The sequence below is a fragment of the Balearica regulorum genome, chromosome Z (assembly GCF_011004875.1).
Source record: "Balearica regulorum gibbericeps isolate bBalReg1 chromosome Z, bBalReg1.pri, whole genome shotgun sequence".
In the NCBI taxonomy this organism is placed as follows: Eukaryota; Metazoa; Chordata; class Aves; order Gruiformes; family Gruidae; genus Balearica; species Balearica regulorum.
In genome coordinates, this window is record NC_046220.1 from 32998013 (window position 1) to 33022728 (window position 24716).

At 46.7% G+C, this 24716-nt stretch overlaps 1 protein-coding gene across 7 annotated transcripts in view; it reads left to right on the top strand.

The window, feature by feature from the left end:
* Positions 1-24716, top strand: part of LOC104636701 (PH and SEC7 domain-containing protein 3) — a 115493-nt gene that overhangs the window by 31634 nt on the left and 59143 nt on the right. For 4 of the 7 annotated variants that reach the window (XM_075741100.1, XM_075741099.1, XM_075741103.1 and 1 more), the window contains 5 exons: positions 9843-10049; positions 10151-10231; positions 13362-13474; positions 16043-16101; positions 19883-19972. In XM_075741100.1, coding sequence (XP_075597215.1) covers positions 9843-10049; positions 10151-10231; positions 13362-13474; positions 16043-16101; positions 19883-19972 — 550 coding nt within the window. Of the gene's footprint in view, positions 1-162; positions 267-4728; positions 4771-9842; positions 10050-10150; positions 10232-13361; positions 13475-16042; positions 16102-19882; positions 19973-20180; positions 22242-24716 lie in introns of those variants that run through there. The other 3 variants (XM_075741104.1, XM_075741102.1, XM_075741105.1) reach the window with 3 other exon arrangements.

Here is a 24716-nt window from a genome sequence, read left to right on the forward strand (position 1 = left end):
TTTAATGCATAACAGCAAGGAAACCTAGTCTTGTAATGAATAAACTGGAGGGTAACATCCTTCTGTGCTCTTAGGAAATCGCTGGCTCTGGGAGGGGTCAGCTCTGGTATGTGAAGGCCAGTCACATGCCTTCAGAATTGAAAAAAAAAAGGAGGAAAAGAAAATTATTAGAGGCTTGCAGGCTGCAAGTTCCTATGGACTCCTGGGTGTCTGGATGTTTCGTCCCTGCCGTCCTCCCTATCAGCTGCTGGCCGTGGTTAAACACAGTAAGTCTGGGTGAGAGCTGTGTGACCTGCTGGTCTGACAGTCACCCCTGCGTTTCCTTAGGACAGAGGGATGTCAGCTGGCCCCTGGGTTTTCTTGCAGGACAGATTGGCTTGCTTTTGCAAGTAGTCCTTTCCTAGCACAGCTTAGGTGCCCTTTGTGTCCAGCCAGTGGAGGAGGGATGCCTGGGGAGAGGGATGCACAGCTTGCCTTCCTTCAGGAATGGTTCTGGCTTTTGGTGTCTTTTGGGGAGTTTAATCTCTTTCCTAGGTATGTAATGATCATCCCTCTAGGGGAAAAACAAATTTCTGCAGTTGAAGTAACCTTAAGTTTCCCTAGATGGAGATGGGAGAACTGTGTCAGGTTTCAGAGCTGAGGGACAGCTTCGCTGTATTGTCAGGGCACCGTGGGGTCCCTGTGAAACGTGCTGAGCTGCAGGTAGCCAGTGTAATGAAGCTTTGCAGTGGCAATAAAGATACTACATTTGGCTTGTGTTCGGTCCCCTTGCCTCTGTGTTATCCCTGCAGAGGTGTGCAGTCCCCACTGTTGTACCCGTGCCCCAGGTGCTGCACTCCTCCTCCCTTCTTGTTCCACTGGGTTGTGTTGAGGTGGAGCAAGGCCCAGCCTTGGCATGTGGGAGTTTAGTCTTAGTCCAGAGGCAATAAAGAAGACTATTTGCAAGGTGCTACCCAGGCACTGAGCCTGGGTTTGCATTACCTGAACTTGGTGTAATCATTTACACCAAATCAGAGTTGGAGGAAGGGACTGTATTTCCAAAGGAGTAAGATATACCTGAGGGAAAAGTGAGTTTTCTTTGCTATGTATACAGTGAGCGACAGAACATCAGTGTGTCTAAAAGTAAAGTGTGAAGCTCTCTTGGTGATGATCCCCATCTTTCTTTCTACTTTCAGACTTTAAAGACAGAATTTCTTTTAATCTTTCTTTTTTTCTGCATTCTTTATAGCATACTCCCCATTCCTTCTTCCCTTGCATGCTACAGTCAGAACAAGAAATTTAAAAAAAACCCGAAAACCAACCAAAAAACCCCTTCTGGCATTCCTTTTCCTAAGTTGTCTTGGAAGGTGTGGTCTCTGTTGGTAGGACATGGCCCAAGATTCTTCTAAATCCAGAGAGAAAAGAAAAAAAATAATCTGTATTGCAGCTCCTAATCCTCAAAAATGCTAAATATTTGCCACCTGCCATCATCTTCAAAGAATTGCTGCGACACAGCAAATTCTGCAAGTCCTGTTATTTTTTCCTAGAGATGCAAACTCAAATTTAGTCACGTATGTATTCTTTTGTAATTCAAGGGGGAGAGAACACAAACTCCTTAAAGCAATCTGGTGGTTCTCAGAATAAATGCACAAGAATGTAGACTGCAGTTCTCAATGGCTGCCAGGTTACTCTTAATGGTTTGGGCCTCTCATAGTAGTTCCTGTAGTTGTTTTCTTCTTTCTGCATATGGGACACTTCCAGCAGTTTTTTACTTAGTGCTCTGCTTATTCCTTCTTTGAGACAATAAACTTTGTCAACAGATAAACCTGTTTTTGATTCCTTTCTCCAGGTCTCCTCCCAGTTTTTCAGTATCCTGCATGCCAGTTATACTTCTGATTTTCAGTTTGTACTCTGGTATTTTTGTCCAAGGTAGCTTGTATTTTATTTTCACTGTAGATATGAGATTCAGTACTTACATACTTAACATAGAACTTTTCATTCATTCATTTTATTAGTCTGTCCAACAGCAGTCTGATAGAACTTTTTTCTTCCCTTTGAAGACTCACCTTGCAATCTGGTTGAATTTTTTCATTTAGCCTGAAATCAGCCAAGATCCCTGTGTTCCTAAGTGGATGGTTTTTTTGCCTTCGGACGCCTCAGCTCGTGACAGACTCTGGGACCTAGGAGAGCTAGGGCTGTCAGAAGGTGGTACTTCATATTTGCTGCCATCCATATGCCCAGGGTAAGGAAAGTTATTCACAGGAATGCCACTGATTGTTGTCCGAGAAGAATGAATGCGTCAAATACAGCTGCAACTGGTGAGCAAGCAAACATGTGCTGGAGCCCATTTGCCTGCACATGGGGCTACTGCATCTGTCGGTTGTTGAGCCACTGGTAAGCATGATATGCTGGCATGGGTATGTTAAATCCAGGTAAAGATGAAGTGGCACGGTCCACAGGGTTAAATTCTGAAACCAGTGACATTTTGGCAGCTGAGGATTTGCCCTGTTATCACACAGCTTAGTAAGTTCAAAAATGTTAAGCCACACTGATCACCTTGGTATTTCCCACAGGAAGGTGGCATCACTTCATCAAGGCTCTGTAAATACAGTGTGTGAATTTGTCTTTGCTCTGGCTAATGAGGTGATTGTAATACCAGTTTAGTGAGAATTTGTAAAACTGCTTCTAGTTCCTAAATAAACTGTTGTTTTAGGAAAAAAAGGGCTGCTGACTTTTCACCTCTTCAGTTCCCTGCCTCCCCTGAAAATAAAACAAACAAAACAAAAATCCAGGAGCTGACAGAGACAGAAAATGAAAAGGAAAAAAAAAAAAAAGTGGAGCAGCTGATCAGTTCCCTACACAAAGTGCCTCAGTATAAAGCTGTCAGCAGCTCAGCTTCTAAGCTGACATCTGTTGGCATCTCTCCATTAAAGTCAAAGCCATCTAGGTCAGGTAGCCTTCATTCACTGAAATCGAGGCGTCTCTGCCAGCTCTGAGTCGGTCTCGAAGTGCAGCCTGCCACCTCATCCATTAGCCATGACCTGCTGCCAGTCAAGCCCCCTTCCACGTTATTGTGGGTTAACTCTCTTCTTCCTCTGTCTGTCTGCCTGTTGGGATAGAGGGAGGCAGAGCTTCTGGCAGGCTTCAGGCAGCTGGCAGGGCGGTGTAGAGGCATGTATAGCTTCGGACGTGATGCGGGAGCACCGGTGGAGAGCAACAGGGTACATAGCGTGCAGACTCCTTGCTAGCACAGCTGGGTGAGCTGTGGGTTGGTTGGTGGTTGTTTTTCCTTTATTGCGAAAGTCTATCTATTATTATTATTAACTATTCTTTTTGAGGACAGGCGGTTCATTTTGCTGCATGGTTGCAACATAAAGCTGCTCTGTGGTACTGCTGGCAGCGCTGAAACGCTCCATCCATACGCCTGCAGGGCAGCTTAACCAAAAGGTGTAAACACCCGTATTTTTACACATCTGTGTTGCTCCCTGCCACGAAGGACCAGCTGCCCCATTAATATGCACTCCTTGGGCCAGTCTCCAAACAGTTAAACTGAGCCCGAGCAGGGGGGAAGTACTCCGCTGGCTTCCCAGTTTTGCTCCTGTCATGGGGGACCCTGCAGGAGCCATGTGCGGAAATGTCATGCTGGTGCTCAGTTTGGGGACAACTCTTGGCACTGCAGCGCGTGTGGGGTGGGTGGGCTCAGGGGAGAGAGCCCGAGGACTCCCGAAACACTCAGGCACTGAGTGATTTCTGAGCAAGGTTTGCAGGTGTGCAATGCATTCTTGGGGTCTGCTTTTTGCTCGTGTCTGGGGGCAGGTGGGCCCTATCCTGAGTGTGGGACTATCCTGATGTGTGCAAGAGACCAGTCCACATGTCAGTGCATCTGTCAGAAATATCTGTTGTGGAGGGAGCCCTTGGACACCCTCTGTGGTTAGGGCCAGTTTTTTCACTTTCTAGGCATAGGGGCATTAGTGTGGTGAGAGTCCCTTTGTGGTTGCTAACCCCCGCCAAAGCAATGAAAGGAGCCTGAGGTCTAAAGGGAATCAAACCTGAAGTATTTTTAGCAAAATATTTGTACTTCAGGTGGCAACGGGCCAGTGTGTGTAATAAAGGACACACTGTCTCTTGGGAGGGCTACAATCCTGTCACTGCGTGTGGCGGGACTTCTTGTCCTAAAGCTGTGATCCTGTAATGATAGCCTTCCATTTGCTGTAATGCAAGCTGACCAGAAATGTCATTTTCTGAATGCTTTAGCGTTTAGCTCCGTACTTAGAATTTGCAGGAATTCTTTTAATCAAAGAAAAAGGCAGATTACAGGGAGCACGGGGTTATTTTTAAGCAGCAGCATGCATTTCAGCCCCTGAAATTAACTTTGCATATGCATTTTATTGATAACCAATAGGCAGTTACAGGGCTTGTTTGTTTACTTTTTACTTTGGTTCTATCTGTGTGACGTGACAAGGCTGAGGTACTTATTAATGGATCCTCTGTGGGTATTCTGGGTTGTAGAAACTGTCTTCCCTTCATGTGTCCTGGCTGATGCTGTGCTCTTGAGACACCCACTGAATCGAGTTGCAGCAAAGTGCAGCTGTGTCAGTCCTCAAAGAGGGATCTACTTCAAAGCATGTCTTTGAAGAGAATCCATATGTAGGACTTCAAAGCTGATTAAAATATTTGGAATAAAATAGCACAGTGAGTCATCTGCTAGGAAAGGGCATTATTTTTATTATTTTTCTCCCCTTCCTACAGTTGTGTCTAGGAAGAGCCCTGGAGCTGGAGGTAACTGGCAAGGTAAATCGTTGCTTGACGTGGTTTTGTGCTCGCTCTCTTCTGGCCCCGAAGAAGCTGGTTCCGAGCTGCAGCAAAGCTGCAAGAGAGCTGTTCCCAGCCCATCTGTGTGGTCAGTCATTTGTAGCAGGAACTGACTCATCACGTCACACTGCTGCCGGGATTTCTTTGCTTTCTCTGGTGGGGCTACTCCTTTCAGAGCCAGGCTGTTCAAGCACAGCTTTTCAGCTCCCTTGAAACAAAAATCAGCCTATGCAACTGATTGTTTCTGGTCAGCTCTGAAACGTGGAAGGGTATCTTGCTGGCTGAGCACCCATGTCTCTCTGAAGGGTTGTGGGGCAGGGATTTGTTCCCTCAGGGGGGGACTTTTGGCAGAGGAAAGTCTTTTTTTCCCATCCTTCCTCCGACCCCCGCCCCTGCCACATCCAGGCTGGTGTCAGGGGCATCCGAGTGCTTCTGCCTTTCTGATGTCCCTTGCACGCTGCGAGGTGAGAGCCGCTGCTGAGGGGCTGTTGAATTAGAAATTTTCACAGCCAGAGTTGATGGTTGTGGCTGAGGAGATGGTGTCCTTGGTTTTGGAACCAGGATGAGAAGGTGGGTCTGGGTGAAGGCACTTAAAACAACAAGGCCGGCACAGTGCTGCAGAGAGCGATTATCAGTCCCAGCATGGCTCTGTCGAATGCTGTACCCCTGCTGAAAACTACATTTGTTCTGGCCCTAGCTTCAGCGCACCAGAACGCCTCTCCACCCTTCCTTATTTTTAATCATTGCTGCGTTTTGCTCTGATGGACTTTGCTGGCAAATGCCTGACATAGCCTGCCTTGAAGTAAAGCTGATGTTAAAGGCGTGCTGATTTATTTGAGAGAAGAAGTTGGTTTTCCTCCTGTTTCTTCCTCCTCTCTTTCCAAAAAGACCTGGGAAGGTCCCAGCCCTGTCTCATCCAAACACCCCCTGAAATTGCTGCATCCAGTGTGCTTCCTCCAGACATTCATACCGGACGGATTCATGTTCCTCAGGGAAGGGTCCCATGTGCATCCAGGGGAGACCGTGTGCCACAGAGCATATACTACGTTTCGGTCCGGCAAGAGCTGCGGGCAGTGCCAAGCTGGAATCACTGATGTGGCTGGGCTGAGGACAGCACTTAGGCTGAGTTGTCACCCTGCCATTCATTGTCAACTCCAAACATCATCTTATTGGTGGCTGGGGCAGTTGCTCAGCGCTTGATCTGAGCTCTTCTCCAACAAAGCAAAATACTAACATGCTTTTCTTTCTTGGGACAAAACAGAAAATTTTTTCCCTATGGATTTGCTAAAAAATGAACAGCGTCCGAAGGTTTAAGGCACTTGAAACTGCAGGTACTCATGCCGAGGTTTCCGGTTGCAGTCTAGTAGACTGGGACCACCAGTGCCTCTGCCTCTAGCCTTACCATTATGTTACTGGCCTTGCTCTGGTTTTATCAGGAAGTTGCAGCCATTCTCCAACCATATGTGGCTGTGGAGGGTTTCAATTTTGGTGAAACCCAGGATGGAGGCAGGATAGGAATAAGTAAATCTAGAATATTCTTAAACAGATGAACTGGGCTAAGTGCTGAGCACGGTGTGATTGAGGTACCTTGGCATTGGGAGCTAAACCACTGTAGACCTGGTCGATAATGGAATAAGTGAAGAAAACGATATAAAAATATTTCAGACTCTGCCTAGCTGTTACGGTGTGTTACGGGAAACCAGCTTTACAGATGTTACAGTCTGCCTGTGTTTCTTTTGTGAGAACGAAGGGGCAGCTGCTGCTGTTAAAAGGTATGGAATTTACCAGAGCAGCTGTTTATCAAATTGCTGTCATTTCTGCTGGATATAGTGATCACAGCCTCTGTGCATTCACTGTGAACCTGGGGATGCTTTGGTAGGAGGAAGGAGAATGTGTTAGGGGCGCATTGCTGGGAACAGAAATAAGAAGGTCTAAGGACCTGGTTTCTGGCCACAGCTCATGCACTGTGAGGCCAAAGGGGTTTGATTTTTTTTGTAGCTTCTGTTTTCTGTGTCTTCTGATAGCAGATATTAATGTTAAGAGTCTCTGGATGAAAATCAGCAGCTGTTGCTGCACAGGCAGTTACCAGTAGTATTGTTACAGTCCCTTTTGGCCTTGAATCCAGGATTAGGGGCAATATAACCTATTACATTTTCAGCCCACTTTTGTCAGTGGAGGTTTCTCATTTTTATATGATAAAGAGTAAAGCTGCATGAGAAATCAGTATCCAGCCTTGCTCTGTATCACAAAGCCCTTTCTTGACTCTGTTTAGCTGGTAATGCTGCTCTGGACTCCTTATATGTAGAAACTGTAGATTGTAGAAGACAGAACTATTTGCAGCCTTGGTCACTCCTAGCCCTTGATTAGTGTCCATTATAAGCACTTTACAGAGGGAGGCAAGTGTTAATATCTGTATTCAGCGACTGGGGAAACTGAGGCATGGAAGGAAAATGGTGCACCCAGAGAGACTTGGAGGTAAGAAGAGATGTCAGCCTTTCCCCTAACTGAAGTCTCACTTAAATGTTAACAATCTGGCATTTTTCCTGAACAAGTGGCTTATGTTACAGATGACCTATATTGTTGATTTGATTGCCGCCTTACGCTTACTAAGTAAAAAACTAATTAACTGTTGGAATAACTGAAGGAAGCATACCTTTTCTTTGACCATACAGGGACCCCGTATCAGGATGAAGTTTTAAATCTTCAGGGAGGTTGGAAGATAAGTTTTCTTACGCAGACCTGTCAGCTAGTTTTGGCGAGCAGGGAAGAGAGCACACTCTCCTTGCTGTGTGTTCCTCCTTCACATCCCAGCCACTGCTCTGGGAGGCAAAACAGAAGCTGGGAGCTGCCTTACTGTTTATTTCACTAAGTGGCAGATGCTGGCACTTCCTTTCTTTCTAAACTTGTGGTGGTTTGTGGTAACGTTGACTCTCATAGTGCACTGGTTCCTAGCAGGGTACAGATGTTTCTTGTCAGCTTTGGCCATCTTTCAGGGCTATAAATATTGCCTTTAATAAAGAGCAGTGGTGAAACAGGGCTGTGATTTATGAGCAAGGCTCTGCAAGTTGACATGGCTTTCGAAGCTGCATTTGTATGTGGAAGGCTCTGTAGGTGTGTTAGCTCACCTGGTTATCCTTTGCTCTTGTCAATTGTTAGAGCTGGGAGTTTGAAACCAGTTGTGCCTGATTTGAATGGACAAAGTGTTGCTTGGGGTGTGTGTCAGAGGACTCTGGAATTTACTTTCTTCACAAGTTTGGAGTAGACAAAATATAGAGAATTCTGGACATTGGCTAGTGCTTTTGGAGAGGGCTGAGAAGACAACAATGGTATCAGGAGGGGCTTTTTTGCTTTTTAGGGTAGCTGGTGGTCAGTGGTGTTAATGATGTTGGAATTGTATTTACAGTATTAATTCCCTACTACAGCACTGAGTCTGAGCCCCTTTTGTTATAGCACTTTACACTGAAATAAATGCAAAATCAAATCACCAGTACTTGTAGGAACAGGTTAGATGTCTGTTTTCCCCAGAAACTTAATAAAAAAGTTGTACCACAATGGGTATGTGTGTTACTTTTGATGTTCTAGCAGCACTAGGAGGACAGAAACAGAGATGAAATGGGCAAGTCTCCTTCCCGTAGGAGCACCACGCACCTCCTTCTCTTAAAATCTGCGTGGGAAGAGAGGTAGAGCAGAGGTAATGATTTGCCTGGAAGGAGGCATGCAGAATAGCAAAGATTTTTATGTTAAGCTCACATATGAAAATCTCATCTTTAAAGGGTTAATAAGTAGCTAGCAGACATTTCAGTAAATGGCTAGATAATTGTTACGGGAGCACAGCAATCAGTTGTGCTAACCATGGCTTGTCAAGCCCGAAGATTACAGTGGTGTATGAAACTATGGTACATTTAAGTGTTATGTTCAAAATCATCTTTAACTCATTCCACTCATATCTGCCCTGTGCATGACTCCTGCTGATCATTCATTAGCCCTGTGTAAATGAAGATTTAGTGGAAAGAATTTCTGTATAATATTTTTTTTTTTAATAGAAATGCTGTCACACACAGAGAGAGAGCTGAGATTTTGCAAGAATTTTCATGCCAGTGTCAGAGAAAAGCTTTTCCAAAGTTAAAAGCCTGCCTGTGTGCAGGGGTGTGTATATGGGGGCGTGCTTCCTGGTGTGGAGGGCTCTTACCTCTTTGAGGGGAGAAGCAAAGGAGGCGCATAGCTCAGCCAGAGCTTTCCTACTGTAGTAGAGGTGGGAGGAATCTATAAATGCATGATTTATGTAAAATGCTCTGGGATTGCCATGCTGAACATCCTGACTTTGAGCAGCTGGTGAGGGAATTTATTGCCACCACGAGGGAGCAGGAGGAAAACAAGCAGTTTTCCAGGCTGGCCTGGGTGGCTCGTGTCTCTCTCCCATTCTCCAAACTGGGTTCCTTGCTCTGAGTCCTGTTTTTTCTAGTGGTGCCTCCTTGTGGGATGCCCACTCTCATGGGCGGCACAGAAGCTGCTGAGACTTCTGTGGATGTTATTTTAGATTTGGGGAGTTGTATTGTTTCCAGGACAACTGGCAAAGAATGAGGAAGGGACTTGTGCCGAGTCAAGTTGGAGCTACTGAACACCCTGGCTTGCTCGCTGCATTTTCCCCTGGAAAATGGCTAATGGCCTACTTTTACAGGGACCCCTTCAAACCAAGTAAGCAATTGGGTTAAAAAATACTAGTGCAAGAAGCAAATGAGGAGCCAATGCTGTCAGGTGCAGTTGTAGGCTGTCTGTGAAGTGAGTACAAATTGTGGATGCTCTGCAAACTCAAGGTGAGTGCAGAGCAGAATGTGTTTCTGGGCTGGAAAGCCGTGTTTAACTCTCTTAACCTCTGATGACTGCTAAATAAATGTCCCTGTTCTACACAGCTCCTTCAATTAAGTGGAATTTGTTATATTGTGTAATTTTGCCTCTGTACCATTAATTGCCTTCTATTCTAAGAGGAATTAAATCCTTCTTGAGACCGTAATGTCATTTCATTTTCTTTCCATATTCTTTCTGTCTCATAGCAATGCTGAACTGCAGAATATGATGTTAGGCTCTGGTGCTGCCATGGGAAGCAATGAACTTCAGGAGAAGGATGCCACTGGAGCCCTTGGCCACGATCTCAGCAATGGTGGCAGCAGCAATTTGGAAGCAGCCAGGCGCCTGGCTAAGCGCCTCTACCATCTGGACAGATTCAAACGCTCCGATGTGGCAAAGCATTTGGGTAAAAAGTATGTGCTGATTTGAGGCTTTTGGCCATGTTGTTCTTGCTGGTTCTGGAGGGGTTCACTCTTGAATTATAACCTTTACTTATTTATTTCTTTGTTTAAAGCAATGAATTCAGCAAGCTTGTGGCCGAAGAATACCTTAAGTTTTTTGACTTCACAGGCATGACACTGGACTACTCGCTCAGGTATATACCCTTTTGCAGACCTTATGTTCTTGTTTTACTAGCAGTGCTGTTTGCTGTGTTGTCCTGATTGAAGCAGTTAACCTGTGGGAGCTTAAGAGGGTGAAAAGAGGGATGTGACGTGTTTTTAAGACAGAGTTTCTCTCTTCTGTTTGGCTTGGCGTGCTGCCTTACTCCAGAGTGCTATTGGAGCGGCGGCATTTCCTGGAGAGGGAAATCTTTGGGTGGATCTGCTTAGAGATGGTGCTTGATGCAGAGGAGATGGAGAAAGGTGACCAGTCACTTGGTGAACAGGGGACTCATAGTCTGCCTGGTGCTGGAATGAAGGTGTTGCTCACAGCTGAGCCACTCAGACTTTTTGGCTGATGCCTTTTGGAGCTTTCTCTGCCTGGCTGCAGTGCACAAAGCCATGGCCAGGTTTGATGTGGCTTGGCAGCCCCCCTTGCCGCTTCCCTCTGAGGCACCCAAAAATGTGCAGAGCAGCAAAAGCTGCCACGTGGAAAATGCCATTGAGAGTCTGATAGCTGCCAGCGTGGGTGTTTGAAAACCCAGCCCTTCAGTTTTCCTTCCTTTTTACACTGGAATTAGGCCTCAACAATGTTTGTTTTCAGTTTAGGAAGCAAAACACCAAGTTTGTGTAGCAGTGGCCTGTTAGCATGGTTGCTGGTGTTCTGGTATTTAAAGGGATTTAAAGTGAGTTTAAATCATCTGGCTGCGGTTACTCAAGTGGATTATTGTTTGTTTTTTTTCTAATGATACAAAACCAGGAGTCTGCAGGCACTTGCCAGTCCCCTCGAAAATGCATTTCCAGGGGGCTAACCCCAGGAGACCGTGGCAGACCCCAAGGAAAGCCCAGAGTCTTGCCTGCCGAAGGTGGCAGAAAAGAAAAAGCGAACCGCTGGAGCAACCGTTCGGCCCAGGGCAGGAGCAGCTGGGGCAGTGGGAGGTCTGCTGCTAGTTCCAGGTTTTAGCAGCCCTGAAGTGTGATGCTAAATATACCCATCTTTTAAATTGTGAAATCCAACACCTAATTGCTTTGTGGCACATATTTAGGAGGTCTCTGCTCCCGGTAGATCTCCTGTTAATATTAATAGTCATGACCTTCTCTAAAATATGCCCTGGCTCGTGTGGGACTTAGACATGGCAGGGGTTTGCTGAGGTTTCAGGAGTAGCTGCAGCGACTGCCAGCTGCACGCCCTGAGCATGCAGCAGAGTCTGGGGACAGACCATCATTCTGAAGCCTGGGGGAGCTGAGGCGTGCTGCTGCATGCTCGCTGAGAGCAAGAGGTAACCGCCCTGTTGCTGCTGGCTTGCTGACAAACTGTGGTTTGTTAAGCATTTTGAAGCCTGTGGCAGCAGCCCAGACCCACGCTACCCCCAGGCTGTGGGAGGCCATAGTGCAGTGTGTATCACTGTCAGTGGCAAGTCTGGGACACAGAGTTGTTCCTTTATCACCCTGCTCTTCTTCCACACCCTGGACCCGTGTCACCCATGCATCTCCCGAGTGCATCTCTCACATCCTCCACAGAACTGCAGGAGGGGAGGAGGTCGGACCACTGCTCCAGCCCCTCTCGGAGTCCATCCTGGTCCTCCTGGTGGGCAGAAACACGCCGCCGTGGACCTCAGCCACGGCATCATGCTGTAAGAGTGAGGAACCGCCCTTGTTGTTTCATCAGTTGCCTCTCCTGGGGGGCTTGTGGGGTGTAAAGGTACTGAAGAGGAGGAGAGAGTGTAGGTCGGTCGTGCCTGGTGTGGGCACGAGGTATCGCTGGAAGGAGCCTGAGGTGGAGAAGGAGGAAAAATGGCTACTTGTCAAAATGTCACATGAGAGCCTGAGGTAGGAAGGGAAGAGAAACCCTGCAAAAACTCAGTTGTATCTACTTGTGAATTGGGTTATTTGCAATACATTACATGGGAAATTAAGCTATTACCAGGCAGATCACACTCTGTATGGGTGCGAAATCATTTCAAACACAGCCCGTCTCTGACCTTACATCAAAGAGAAAATATTAACGTCCAGGCTAGAGAGACGTGAAAGTTCGAGCAACATATTCTACGCCTCTCAGATCTGGCGTTAGTTTCAGTTCCATGGGGTATTTAAAAACTGTCTGTTAGGCACTCATTTTGTATGCTGTCTTGCTTTGGACCCAGAAGGTTTGTGTTTTCAGGCTTTTCTTAGAAGCATCCTGACAAATGAGCATAGGCTGATACCACTAAGGTCATCTCTTGGCTCCAGGATGTGGTGATTTTTGGGAAGTGCAGAAGTTCTGCTTTGGCTGTGAGGCAATTTTTTTCTAGCAGGAAGAATAGTGAGGTGGTTAAGAGGCGGGGTCGTTAAGTGTTGGATGAAGAGCGGAAGATGTATGTGTGTCCCACCTCTTCACACAGGCTCACTGTGTGCACACTGGTGCACACTGGCTGTGTCTAACAAGCATGCCCCAGTGAGCACCAGCCCTGTGCCCTGGACTGTCCTGAGCAGGAACCCGGGAGAACCAGGTTGCTCCTCCCGCTGTTGAAGCTCACTGGGAGATGTTGTGACTCTTCTGCCCTTTTCCCCAGATGTTTTCTCCAGGTCAGGTGGTCACACACTGCCCTCTGCAAGGGGACTGGTGTGGTCCTGGCTTCTCTGATAGGTGACCCTCCGTAAGGAGGACCCCATGTTTGGTGTGGGCTCTGAGCCTACAGAGCACCTGCTTGCCTGCAGTAGCACCCCTGATTTGGATGGGAATACTAATGAGTGTAAAGTTAAAAGGTGCAGGGGTGACAGACAATTACAGAAAGGACAGAGAACACCCTAGATGTCTGTCATGCGTAAACAACACCTGCTCCAGTTCCTTCCCCCCAAAAAAGGGAAATATTAAAAATAAGAACAGATCTTTCAAATGGTGTAATTGCTTATTAGTTTGTATGTTCTGTGGCTGAGACCAGAGGTAATTTCCTGCTTCATTTACTATAATGTTGGGATTAACTGCACACAGGATAATAGCCCATTTTCCTAGAAAGGCTTCTTGGAATCAAATGTCTGGCGTGCAGTTTTGTACTTCTTGCTGTGAAGTGTGCTTTGCTCTGTGCGCTGTGTGAGGCAAAAAGAGATTTATGATTTTAATTTCACCTTTTTCTGCTCTTCTTTTAGGAGTTTCTTTAAAGCCTTTTCACTTATTGGAGAAACTCAGGAACGAGAGAGAGTTCTAATTCACTTCTCGAGCAGATACTACCAGTGCAACCCAAACATGATTTCTTCTCAAGGTAACTTTGTTTCTGGTGTGAAGGTCGTTGGTTGTCTCCTCCTTCTTCCATTCTCGCCTTCAGTAGCATGTACAGTGCATGCCTGAAGGTGTGTAATTGTCGTGCCAGACTTTAGAGACTGCCCGTGGTGAGCATTGAAACCCTCCATGTTCTCCACACATAATCGTGGTAAGGCAGTGAAAAATCTATATTTATCCATGGTCAAGAGAGTTGTTTAGTCCTCCTCAGTGTAAATTCTTAGTTATAGCATCTCCAGATTTAAACATCCTCAGTTGCCGTTTCTGGTCTTGTTGACTTCCTGTACTCTCACTACGTACACGTGGAGGGGAATAGGTCCCATCTCAGGTGGAAGAGGAGCTGTTCACTTTCCATGCTCCATTCGGTGCTTGTGTGTCTGCAAGTGCTGGCACCAGGCATGCCAGTCCTTGCCAGTTGTGGGGGTGAATTTTGGGTGCTGTATCCAGATCCTGGCACGGTTTCATCTCTAGCTAACATCAGTCAGAGGGCTGCCTTCTTGCCAATGTTTTCAGTCATTTTGGAAATGGATGGGGGAAACAAACACGCACACGGATTTAACCTGAGCAAGTTGGCCTTGGAGAAGAGGACGAACTGTCCTCTGGTATAGCTGCTGCATTCAGCCAGCTATGCTGGCAGAGGCACGCAGCCCTGTGGTTGCAGTGTGGGCTGATCGCACACTGAGAAAGGGAGGAGAGCGAGAAAGAAAATAAGTATGGGCTAAACTGTGTCTTTAATCTCAAGCATAAATGAGAAGGAGCTGCTGCACTGGGAGGTACTGCCACACTGCCTTACCCCTTGGTTTGTGTCCTGGTCTTGTTGCACTGAGGTGATGTTTGTTCACTTTGTGCCTGTTTAGCTTTACAGGCTGGCATGCCAGGGAGGAGAATAGGTAGCAGTAAGACAGGATCTGCTCCCATGCTACCTCAGTCCTCTTCCTAATGCCTTTCTTGTTTCAGGACACCACGGGCAGTCAGGTAGAATAGGTGCGTCATGTCCAGACTGAAATGACTTTCATGTTGTTGTGGCAGCCTTACTGTAGTCCAGGGTGCAGGAGGGACATTGCCACTTCTCAGCCTGAGTAAGCATTTAGATTAAAGTGAGCCCTGCAGACTTCGGCCAGGATTCTACATGCTTTTGACACTGTATTTCTACAGTCAGTAGTCGAGTGCTACACTGCAGAAATACGGTGGGTTTTTCTTTCAATAGAAATCCAGTATTGCATTTGCCTTTCTCTTTTCCCCCTTCCCTTTTCCATCCTCTGGGTATGTTTGAGGTTTGGAAATGAGAGGGCAGACTGCTCTAGAGTAATGCATAGACCTGAACTGGAGCACCACAGACCCAGATTCAAACTACTTCAGACTTATGGCTAGTGATAGTAGTTCTTCTGTCATTTCGTGCTCTGCTACAGTTTGGCCGCATTGCTTGGGTACTAGGGCCTGTAAAAATACTGTAAGAAAACATGGTCCTTATCTTGGGGAAAATCTTTTTGTAATGGCTTCATCTTGCACAGATTTAAGCCCGTGATAGTCACACTGAGCGTGAGATGTATCCTCATCCCCCATTCTTCTTCACAGCACAGAGGGACCTGTGCATGGTCATTATCTGGACTCAGCTACAAAAATTTTTACGTACATCTCCTACAGTGTGTGCATGTCTCATAAATGACTCTGTGTCATAGACACACCTGTGAGAGAAGGTTGCACCATGTGTTTATGAACAAGAGAATGGAGAAAACATTTTTCCTAATGTGTTCCTAACATTTGGAAACTGGCTAGAGGCATTTGAATTTTCAGAGGTGATAAGTGGCACCATGGACACTGTCACCTTTGTCTGGATTTGTGCACAGCCAATACATCTTGGGTTTTCAAAGGGATGCCTGCAAAATGAGGCATATGAAATTGGTGTCCTCTTCTGCAAGTGACAGTCTACAGTGACTTTCTCAAGTCTGCCACAGTGACACCAGGGATGGAGCTAGGGATACGATCTGTCTCTTCTCTCTCATTGTTGAGAGCCTTTGCTACAGAACCACCTTACAAATTGCTGGAGCACTCTCTACCCAATATGGAGTGAAGGCAGCATAAATAGCTGACTGAAGTTCTCCCAAATTCAGTGTAATTGAGCCCTGAATGAGGAGGGAGCCAGAGGGGAAGGAAGACAGGATACCATGCTGTATCCGATCTGCACACAAGAATGTGTGTATTTTACTCTTCCCTTTCTGTCCTGAAATAAATGAAGAAGAGCAAGCTCATTCAGGCTGTGATATTAGTATTAGCAAGCAAAGGGTTACAGCGTGGTTTCCTGCCTAGTTTGCCTCATCCCTGGGTGCTATAAGATAGTTTTGACAGTCATTAAAAGATGAAAGAAAGGCTGTCCTGGCTTGGCAGCTGCACGATGACCTCACTGTTCATTTATTTAATTATGTATATTTTTTGATAAAACAGATTCTCATAAAGGGAACAGACTCAATTAGACTATGAGGCTCAGTTTCAGCTGTTCTTAAAGGTCCAGTTGTGGGTTTGCATGTGACTCTGGTTATGTCTCTTTCTGCAGATGGAGTTCACTGTCTCACGTGTGCCATGATGCTGCTGAACACAGACCTGCATGGCCATGTGAGTATGCACAGCTTTGTGCAGACTGCTCCCGTTGACACTGTGCTTGGAAGGGGGTGATCTGGCAGCAGAGTCCCCTGGCTGGTGGCCTGCTCCAAAAGCACCCCTGTAGACAGCAAGCAGTGAGAAGGCTGCACTCCCAGGCTGTTGTCCTGTGCAGGGCTTTCCAGCATGCCCAGATCAGTCGCATTGTGCTTGGTTTTGCCATAATGTGTGAGGATGCTCCTTATCCTCAGGCCCCCATCTTTCTGGTGTGTTTCCCATCCTTCCCTGGTTATAGCAGCTGGCCCTGACTGGGAAGCTGTGGTTGGGATTGGCTTCCACTTTCCAGTATGTGAAAACATTTGGGAAGGCAGAAGAAAGGAGGGAGGTGAAGGGGTGTTGGGAAGGTCACAAGGGTAAGGTGGTGTTTGCAAGCATCCAGTTGCAGGGGGGAGATCTGGTGGAACCAGAGTTCTGCTCAGGCAGGGTAATGATGGGGGTGTGCCCCAAGCCAAGATTGTGGAGGGAGGACGTGCATCCCAAGTGGGAGCAGTGTTCCCCCACTGCACACCTCTTCCCCACTGCCTCCCCGGGGGAAATAGTATTCCAGTTTGAGTCCTCTTAGTCACACTGGTATGGGGTGTCAGCAGCTCTAGGACACATATTTCAGCACCCATGGTGCAATATGCCTGCTGTGCATGGGATTCCCATGCCAATGGGAGGTTTCCTCTGTCCTGGAGTCAGGATGGAGAGGGAAAAACACAGGGAGCATGGCATGATAGCGTACAAGAGCCGTGGCTTCAGCCAGGTGGCTTTTGGGCTTCTTTCTGGCTGAGACCCTCCACTGCACTGCTGAGGGCTCTTCCAGGAAGGCTTCATTTGACAGCTCTTACATAGCAAGGGTGGTATGTTGGGCAGCAGGAGATGGAGGCACCCTGGGTCTGTCTCCAGGGGTGGCTCAGCCCCTGTGGGTGCAGCTCTGCAGTGGGTGCAGGTAATGAAGCCGAGCCTTGTCTGTGTTTTCCCAGGGGTTTTGACGCTCACCTCCCATTAATTGAATGCCTTTGTCTGAAAATAGTAGTAGTGGGAGGGGGAGGGGAGTTGTGAAGAATTTTGTTCTCTGAAGGCTGAGCAGGAGGGTGAGTGAAGGTACAGGAATGTGCCTTGATGTGCCTCTTGGCATACACCACTTCTCTTGAGCACATCTGAGACTGCCTGTGCAGGTTTGCTGCTCCCCAGAGCAATGAGCAGTCTGGGGCACCTGCTCCACAGCCTGCCTGGCCTTGCACTGCGTGGAGGGAGACTAAATGGTTGTGCATCAGCCTGACAGCATTTGCCATTGCTCCCTGTGAAGCTTTAGTGGGCCCTACTGTCTTCATTAGGTACTGGAGTAAATGATCTGGCTCTTGACCCATCATTGCTGATGATGTTTTGCAGCTGAAGCTAGGATGAGTCTGTCTGTTGCAGCGTGTAACTTTGGAGGCTTATCCTACTGCCAGTTGTTAGTGTGTTGTTACATGTATGTAGCTGTAATGTTTGCCAGACTTCTGCATGTGTCTCCTCTCTCTTTCTGTGCTTTCCTGTAATTTTGGTCTTCCTCTTAATGCTTTGCATTTTTCCACATAGGTGGTAAGTTGGGCATTTTTGACTTGGAATGCAGCCCCTTGCAGATATACACTAATTGCCTGTTTCCTAACAAAGATAATGCTCTGACCCATCCTTAGCATGATTCTGCTAGAGCAGGAAGAAAATGAGTCACAGGGCTTGTCTACGCTGAGCTTCATTTGTTGCTGACGTACTGATCATAAGTGTGGACTCTTATTTCACAGTAAGCTCAACTGCTTGTAGGGCTGTAGTGCAGCTGCTCTGCCTTCAGTTGACACTTTCCCTTAACTCTTGTAGACAAACTCTTACTTATCTCTTTATTTAGTCCTGTCTTGCCACATTTCATTCTCTTTGTAACTAAATAATTTTTGCTAGCTCTGTCTTGGAGATGCATGCTTGCTTCTCTGTAGGGAGGTCATCACCCAAACTGTGATGTTAGAGACTTTTAAGGTATCTCTAGACTGCCAGGCACGTCTTCTGGAATCTGTGTGGTGCTGTGTGGAGATGTTAGCTTTGGTCCTGGAACAAAGCAGCCATTCCTCTGCATTGCCAGTTATCTCACTGGGTGAAATGAGCCACGCTACTGTTGGGTTTGGTCTTTGTGGGGAAGCTGCAAACTGCTGTGTGGAGGAAACAAACAGAAGCAGGCTGAAGTCTGTTGCAGGGAGGAAGGAAAGCATTTGCAAGTCTAGTAGAACAGCTCCAGCCTGTACCCAAAGACTGCAATTATGAGCTGTGCTCTGCAAACTTAGCAACCAGAGAGCCAGGTTTACAGCCAGACTGTGTTGTCAGGAGCCTCCCTGATGTGGGAAGCAGTGCATTGTGTGCCCCTCCAGAAGAATCTCCTCTCTTGCTGGCCACAGGCTGTGAGACCTTCCTTTGTGGCTAGATGAGGCTGACGGTCAAGATTCCATCTCTCCCTGATCATACGTTATGGAAGGGACATAGGAGATGTGCAGTCCAAGCTGTCACAGAATCATAGAATGGTTTGGGTTGGAAGGGACCTCAAAGATCACCTAGTTCCACCCCCCCTGCCATGGGCAGGGACACCCTCCACTAGACCAGGTTCCTCAAAGCCCCATCCAACCTGGCCTTGAACACTTCCAGGGATGGGCGCGTAACTATTAACATTGAATGAGCTGTCTACCAACTGGCGCCCTTCTTTGGGCTCCACTCCTGTGTTTGGTTAGGAGCAGGAGCCCAAATTAAGTCACTGCGCACAAAGCTCTTCCACTGTATTTCTGCAGCTGTGACATACCCTGACCGTGGAGAAGTCATCTTTACTCCCTTCTTCTAACTGGCAGCAGTGGCATCCCCAAAGATATCATGGTCATCACAGGGCCCTGTTTTCCCTCTGTCTTTACCATGTCTCATCCCAGGCTGCTACCCTTTCCTCAGATCTCTCTGGGCTTGTTTTTCAACAACTCAGTGTTGTCATTGCTGCCTGCTCACAAGGATTCCCACATGCCAAGTGTGGGAGTTCTAGCACCCAGGGGACTGAGTAGGGGACCTTCTCGGAGGGGTGATGAAGACAGGGATCCAAGAGCAATTTAGGACAGCCTCAAGCCTCCAAATGGAGCAGTTTGGGTGCTACATGAACATAGCCATTCCTTTCCTGTTTGTGGCTCAGTTGGTCAACTTTCAGCCTGAGAATTAGACAGAGAGGAAAGAGAGCAATCCTATGGAAACATCAAGGCAGCCTCAGCCTGTGAATCTGAAAAGGTAATGGCTGCTCCTGGGCATATTAATCCAACTCAGGGCAGTTGCTACTGGAAGGGAGCATTGGAAATCATACAAGAAAGGTCTGGAAAGGGCCTCAGTTGGCTGTTTCCTTAAGACCCACAGCAGGATCAAATAGAGCTTTTCCATCAGAGGCTGGTAGAGCCTCTGGAGACATGGGAGTGTAAGGTACCATGAAGATACCAGGGAGCTTCATCATCACCCTCTTCATTGTTTAGCTGTTTTTCTTTTTGGATGGATGTGTGGGACTTGGGGTCCAAATGCACCTTCCCTTTTCTAACTATATTCACACAAGGATGCTTGCCTCTGAGTAATCTCTGGAATGTCGCCTTAGTGCTGCCTGCCTTGGGCTTGTATGAGAGCAGGGAGATGTAATTCATCTGGTGTTGCTTATTCACATCATTTTGGAAAGCAACATGAATATGATACTATGTTTCTCTACCATCCCTTCCAGAACATTGGGAAAAAGATGACCTGCCAAGAGTTCATTGCTAACCTCCAGGGGATGAATGATGGCAAAGACTTCCCAAAAGGGCTGTTGAAGGTAAGGAATGAACTGCAGAACATGGGTTTCATTTTTAGTGAGAGATGGTTCAAAACAAAACAGCCTGCTTGCATTTTCTGAATCCTAATTGTCAAACAGGACAAGCGATGGGCACATTTCTCCTCCCAGAAGATATATAATATATGCAGTGTTTATTCTGTTGTTTTCCCTCTTGCCTTCACTTGATTGTGATCGAGACTCTCTGCAGCATGGAGAGGCGAGATGGAACTCCAGTGGGGCCAGTGCCAGAGCCGTGTGTCTTATAAGCTTACGCGGTCATGCCATCCCGGAGTGGTGTCTCCTGATTAAAGTGGACAGAAGCAGGCAGTTGGTTCTGACTATCGAATATGTAAGGGCTAATCCTGAGCTGTGCGTATCTGGAAGGGGTATGTGTGTGTTTTCATCAAAGGTGCTTTGGGGTTTTCACATTAGAACAGGAGATGTAATTTCAGATTAGAATGTGTTGTCTGGCACAGTCTGCTTTGCTTCAGGTTCTGTTCATTAAGTTTGTGCCAGGAGTTAAATCTGAAGAACAGGGTAAGAGGCTGAGCAGGACAAATCTTGTTTCATTGTCAATAATAATGAGAATGTTTCATTTCTCTTGTCTGATTGTTGGCATGAAACAGCAGTCTGTTTGAATGAAGAGAGGACTGAATACACTAGAGTTCATAATTTATTTTTTTTAAATGGAAATAAAAATGAGCGGTTGCTGCATCTGAGAGCTGACCCAAAGCCCACCGAAGTAAATAAAAGGAATTGCTGTCTCTTCTGTGCGTTTTGTCAGGCCCATTGTGAAATGTGGATGTACCTGCATAGTTACAAGTAGCATTGTTTTCTAGTATTGGTAGCTCTTCAGAGAGCTTTTTGTTGGGGCCTCCTGCCTCAGTTCTTACTAAGGAGTTAGGAATATAAACTCACCCCCTTTGTTTTTAGATTTAAGGTCTTTATTTTTAAAATCTTTATACAGAGTATTCACCTGTCAGCAGCAACACTTGAATTTTTTCTTCCCAAGGAATCTTATTTCTCGTTCTGCCATAGAGAGATGTGTTCAGATTAATTTGCAGGCTAATTACAACCCTTATTGAATAAATAGGTCTCCAGACTGTGTCTAAATAACCTTCTGAGTGTACTGATGAGAGACTCCCACTGGTGCTCACCTGCTGTTTATTTTCCTGCTGACAGAATTACGAAGTTGGGCTGTATCTTGGTGTTTAGAGCTGACCCAGTAATGCCAAGGCTGCCTGGCTCTTCACCACCCCACCTAAAGCACAGACCAGGGCTTGGAATTTTTTGGCTGTAGCAAGATGGAAGAAACTAGGTGTTGGTGTCCAACCTTGTTTGAGGCTTTCTACCCTTTTCTGCGTGCTGTCCTGATGTCTTGGGGACAGAGGTGGCACCCAGCCTTGGACTCTCATCTTGCTTGTCTGAAGATTTGCTGATGATCTGCCTCTTGTTTTAATTTATCAGGGGAGGGAAGTGAGTAGCAGTGTGCATTTCAGTAGCTATATTGCTGTCCGCAGCAGCCACCCTGCCGCTAGATTTGTGATTACAAAGACTTAGCAGAAATTAAATTTGCATTAGTCACAATAAATTAAATTCACAGAGTCCTCCTACAGCACAGTGCCAAAGCGCGTACGGCTTGCCGGTGCATTAGCAGCGTAACTAATGAGCATTGATGAGGCTGTTGAGCCATCTCCCCTTGTCCTTCCCCAGCTGCCTGGGAGAGGAAGGACCGTTTCCACAGGGTGGCAGTGCGTCCCTGTGGGAGTGAGGTCCTGAGCGCACCCACTGGTGAACAGTGCAGACCTGTAGGTTTAGCTAATGGGCTTTTCTGCCTTTCTGATCTTTCTGCGTTCCCATCGTGGCTCTGCTACACCCCTGTATGAAGGTCTGCAACTCTGCCGAGCCCTGGAGCAAAGCTGAGTGGTGCTGGAGGGGAAAGAAGAGGGGGCAGATCTTAGCAAGTGCTTACATCTTTGCAGGTAGTGCTCACCCAGGGCTTGGAAAGCTCTCTGCAGCATAACAGTCAGGGGTGCAGATACTGCGTGGGCTATGCAGACAGGCAGAAATCAAATGTTACCTTCAGTCAATCCCATTACCCTTAGTGCTACTGAGTGCAGAGTGTGGCCCTGAGTGTTTGTTTTGTCTGGATAGCAAAATAGCCCTTCAAGACATGAACATCTGAGGAGGACCACTTCTGTCTTCTGTGTGATCAGCCTCAGAAAACTTCTGATGTGAGGTCTGATTGCTCCTGTTCACTCCCATGAGGGAGCCATCTCTTTGTTTTATTAAGTTTTTCCCAACAATAATGATGCTTTGATAAACACCATAAGGCCTTCAGGACGTGGTTCTCATTGTGTCACTGATAGTGCTTTCAGAACAGAGATTTTAGCCTGGCTAGAGATGGAAATGAGAAATGCTAATATGGTCTTGCTCACCTTGTGTCTTTCTGTCTGTTCATTAACACTGAAAAGAGTTTCACTTTTGTACATCCATCTGCACAAAGATTCATCTCTTCTTCTTCATTCCTTTTGTCAAATCTGAGGTTGCTTTTAAAGTTGGGACCCATAAAGGCAAATAAGTCAAACTGTGATTAAAAGCATGATTGTCCCCATGGGATCTGCTTGCAGTATTTATATATTGAGTACTTTGCCAGGCAGGCAGATATATGTACCTTCCCTTTTATTCCATCCTAGCTCCAGTTCAACCGTCTGTCACACATCCCATTAATCTGCCATCGGCTGCTAGTAAAGACTAGACGTGGAGACAGTAGCCTGATTTCCAGTTATGTACTTTCAGTGCATGCTGACCTGAGAGTGGTAATTTATACTTACTGTAGGGTTCCTGTATGCCTTCAAACTGGGGCAAATTCCTTGTAAATGAGAACCAGCATCCCAAGCTGTGATGAGAACCAGCATCCCAAGCTGTGATTCTCTTTTCTGGTGTAAATAAGGAACATCTATCTCTGTGGATCTGGCTGCTGTAGAAGGTGAGTCAAGTCTGTTAAATCCAGACAGGTTAAGGTTATTGAAAGTGAAATCTTTCAAAGGGAAGAACACTTTTTGAAACTCTTGTTCTTTGACTCTGAGCTCCAAGCACACAAATAATTTTATATTGTATCATGCTGTGATCAGGCAAGGTGATCCTGAATTTCAGCTTTGACCTTACAGTTTCCTGTAGCAAAGGTTCCCTTATCCTGGTGAGTTGAAGCCCTGGAAGGAGTGCTAAATACCAAGAGTTGTGACTGCTCATGTTCTAGTTAGTGCAGCAGTACCCTGCTGTGGGTAAGCTCAGTGCTCGCTCCTAAGGCTGATGGTGAATCACACAGTTACCAGCATTTACAGGTGGGGATGAGTGACGTGTTTACTGGTACTGAGAGAGACATCTCTTCAGAGCGGATGGACCTCATGTCCTGGATTAGCTGCTGCAGATGCTGCTGCGGATGGTGAGGGAAGCTGGAGGAGAGATGCAGCACCACCATGAGTGAGAGAGAGCTGAACGCATCAGAAACAATTAAAACAACTAAGTCCAATCTGTGGTTTGTTAGCCTAAGAGAATCATGACCAGACCATTGTTTGTTTATTTCCATAGACAGGGAGGCCGTGGCTAGGGTCTCCCTGCTTGGAAGGGAAACTATTGGTCTGGGGCAATGATGTCAGGAACCTCGTGACTACAGTGTAGGAGCAGTTTAGCTGCAGGCTGGTTTCTTCCTCCTGTGCTCACACCAGCTTTAATCTGTGGTACCATCTTCACTGACGATACTCTGGGTTTGCAGTACGTAACCATTGCCTTCTTCAAAGCTGAACTTCGTGAGATTGTCTGGAATGAGAAGAGGAGGAAATTGGCTTGGAAAGAACCTAATTTTGGCCGCATGTGCTTGCTTCAATTCCTGTAGGTGGTGTGGTCCTCATGAATGCCGTGCTGGTCACTGTGTCTTTCTCTTGTCACCTTGTGACAAGGTGTGAGAGACTTTGCTCGAGCAAAGTGGGCAGTGACAAGGTCTTTTTTATGCAAGGACAGAAAATGTATGCCCTGGCCCACGGTGAGCCTGCAAAAAGTCACCTCTGAGGTAATGGATCCCTGCTTTTGTTAGGCAGTGTCCTGGGAAGGGTACTGTGACATTAGGCAGTGTGCTAGGTATTACCTGCCCATATTGTCCTGCATAATTAAATGTCCTCTGCATCTGCAGTGTCTGAGATACCTCATTCATGGAGTCAAGGACATCACCCAACCTCTGACATGGGCTGGCTCTGGTGGCTGTGTTGCCCTACGACATGAACACTGGATATGAGGGGGTCATACCAGGCTGCGTGCCTTCTGGTAGGAGGTGGCATCTCTTTGCTGACCCATTGTGCTGTCAGGGGGGCTATCCATCATGCTGAGGGACCTGGGATGCTCTATGGGGACTTGGCTAGAGCCATCCCAGTAGGGGCTGCTGATGGAGATGTGATGCCAGTCCTGAGTAAAAGATCTGTTTTTTTCCCAGTGGCTGTTTTTTGGCTAGGCCTTATCTTCTGGAGAAGCACTGTAACAAAGTGACCAAATTAAGTGAGAGTTGCTGGTGCTGAACTCTCTGAAGAACTGGTCCCCCTTAATTTCAAAAGTGATCTGAATTCTTGATCATGATTGCTGGGATATGCAATTTCCTATAGAAGCTGCAAGGTAGGGTTTATCTCATTTTGCTGTCAGTTCCCTGCATTTTAATTAAGGATTTTTATTCTGTTTTGCACTGTCTTTTTCTTTT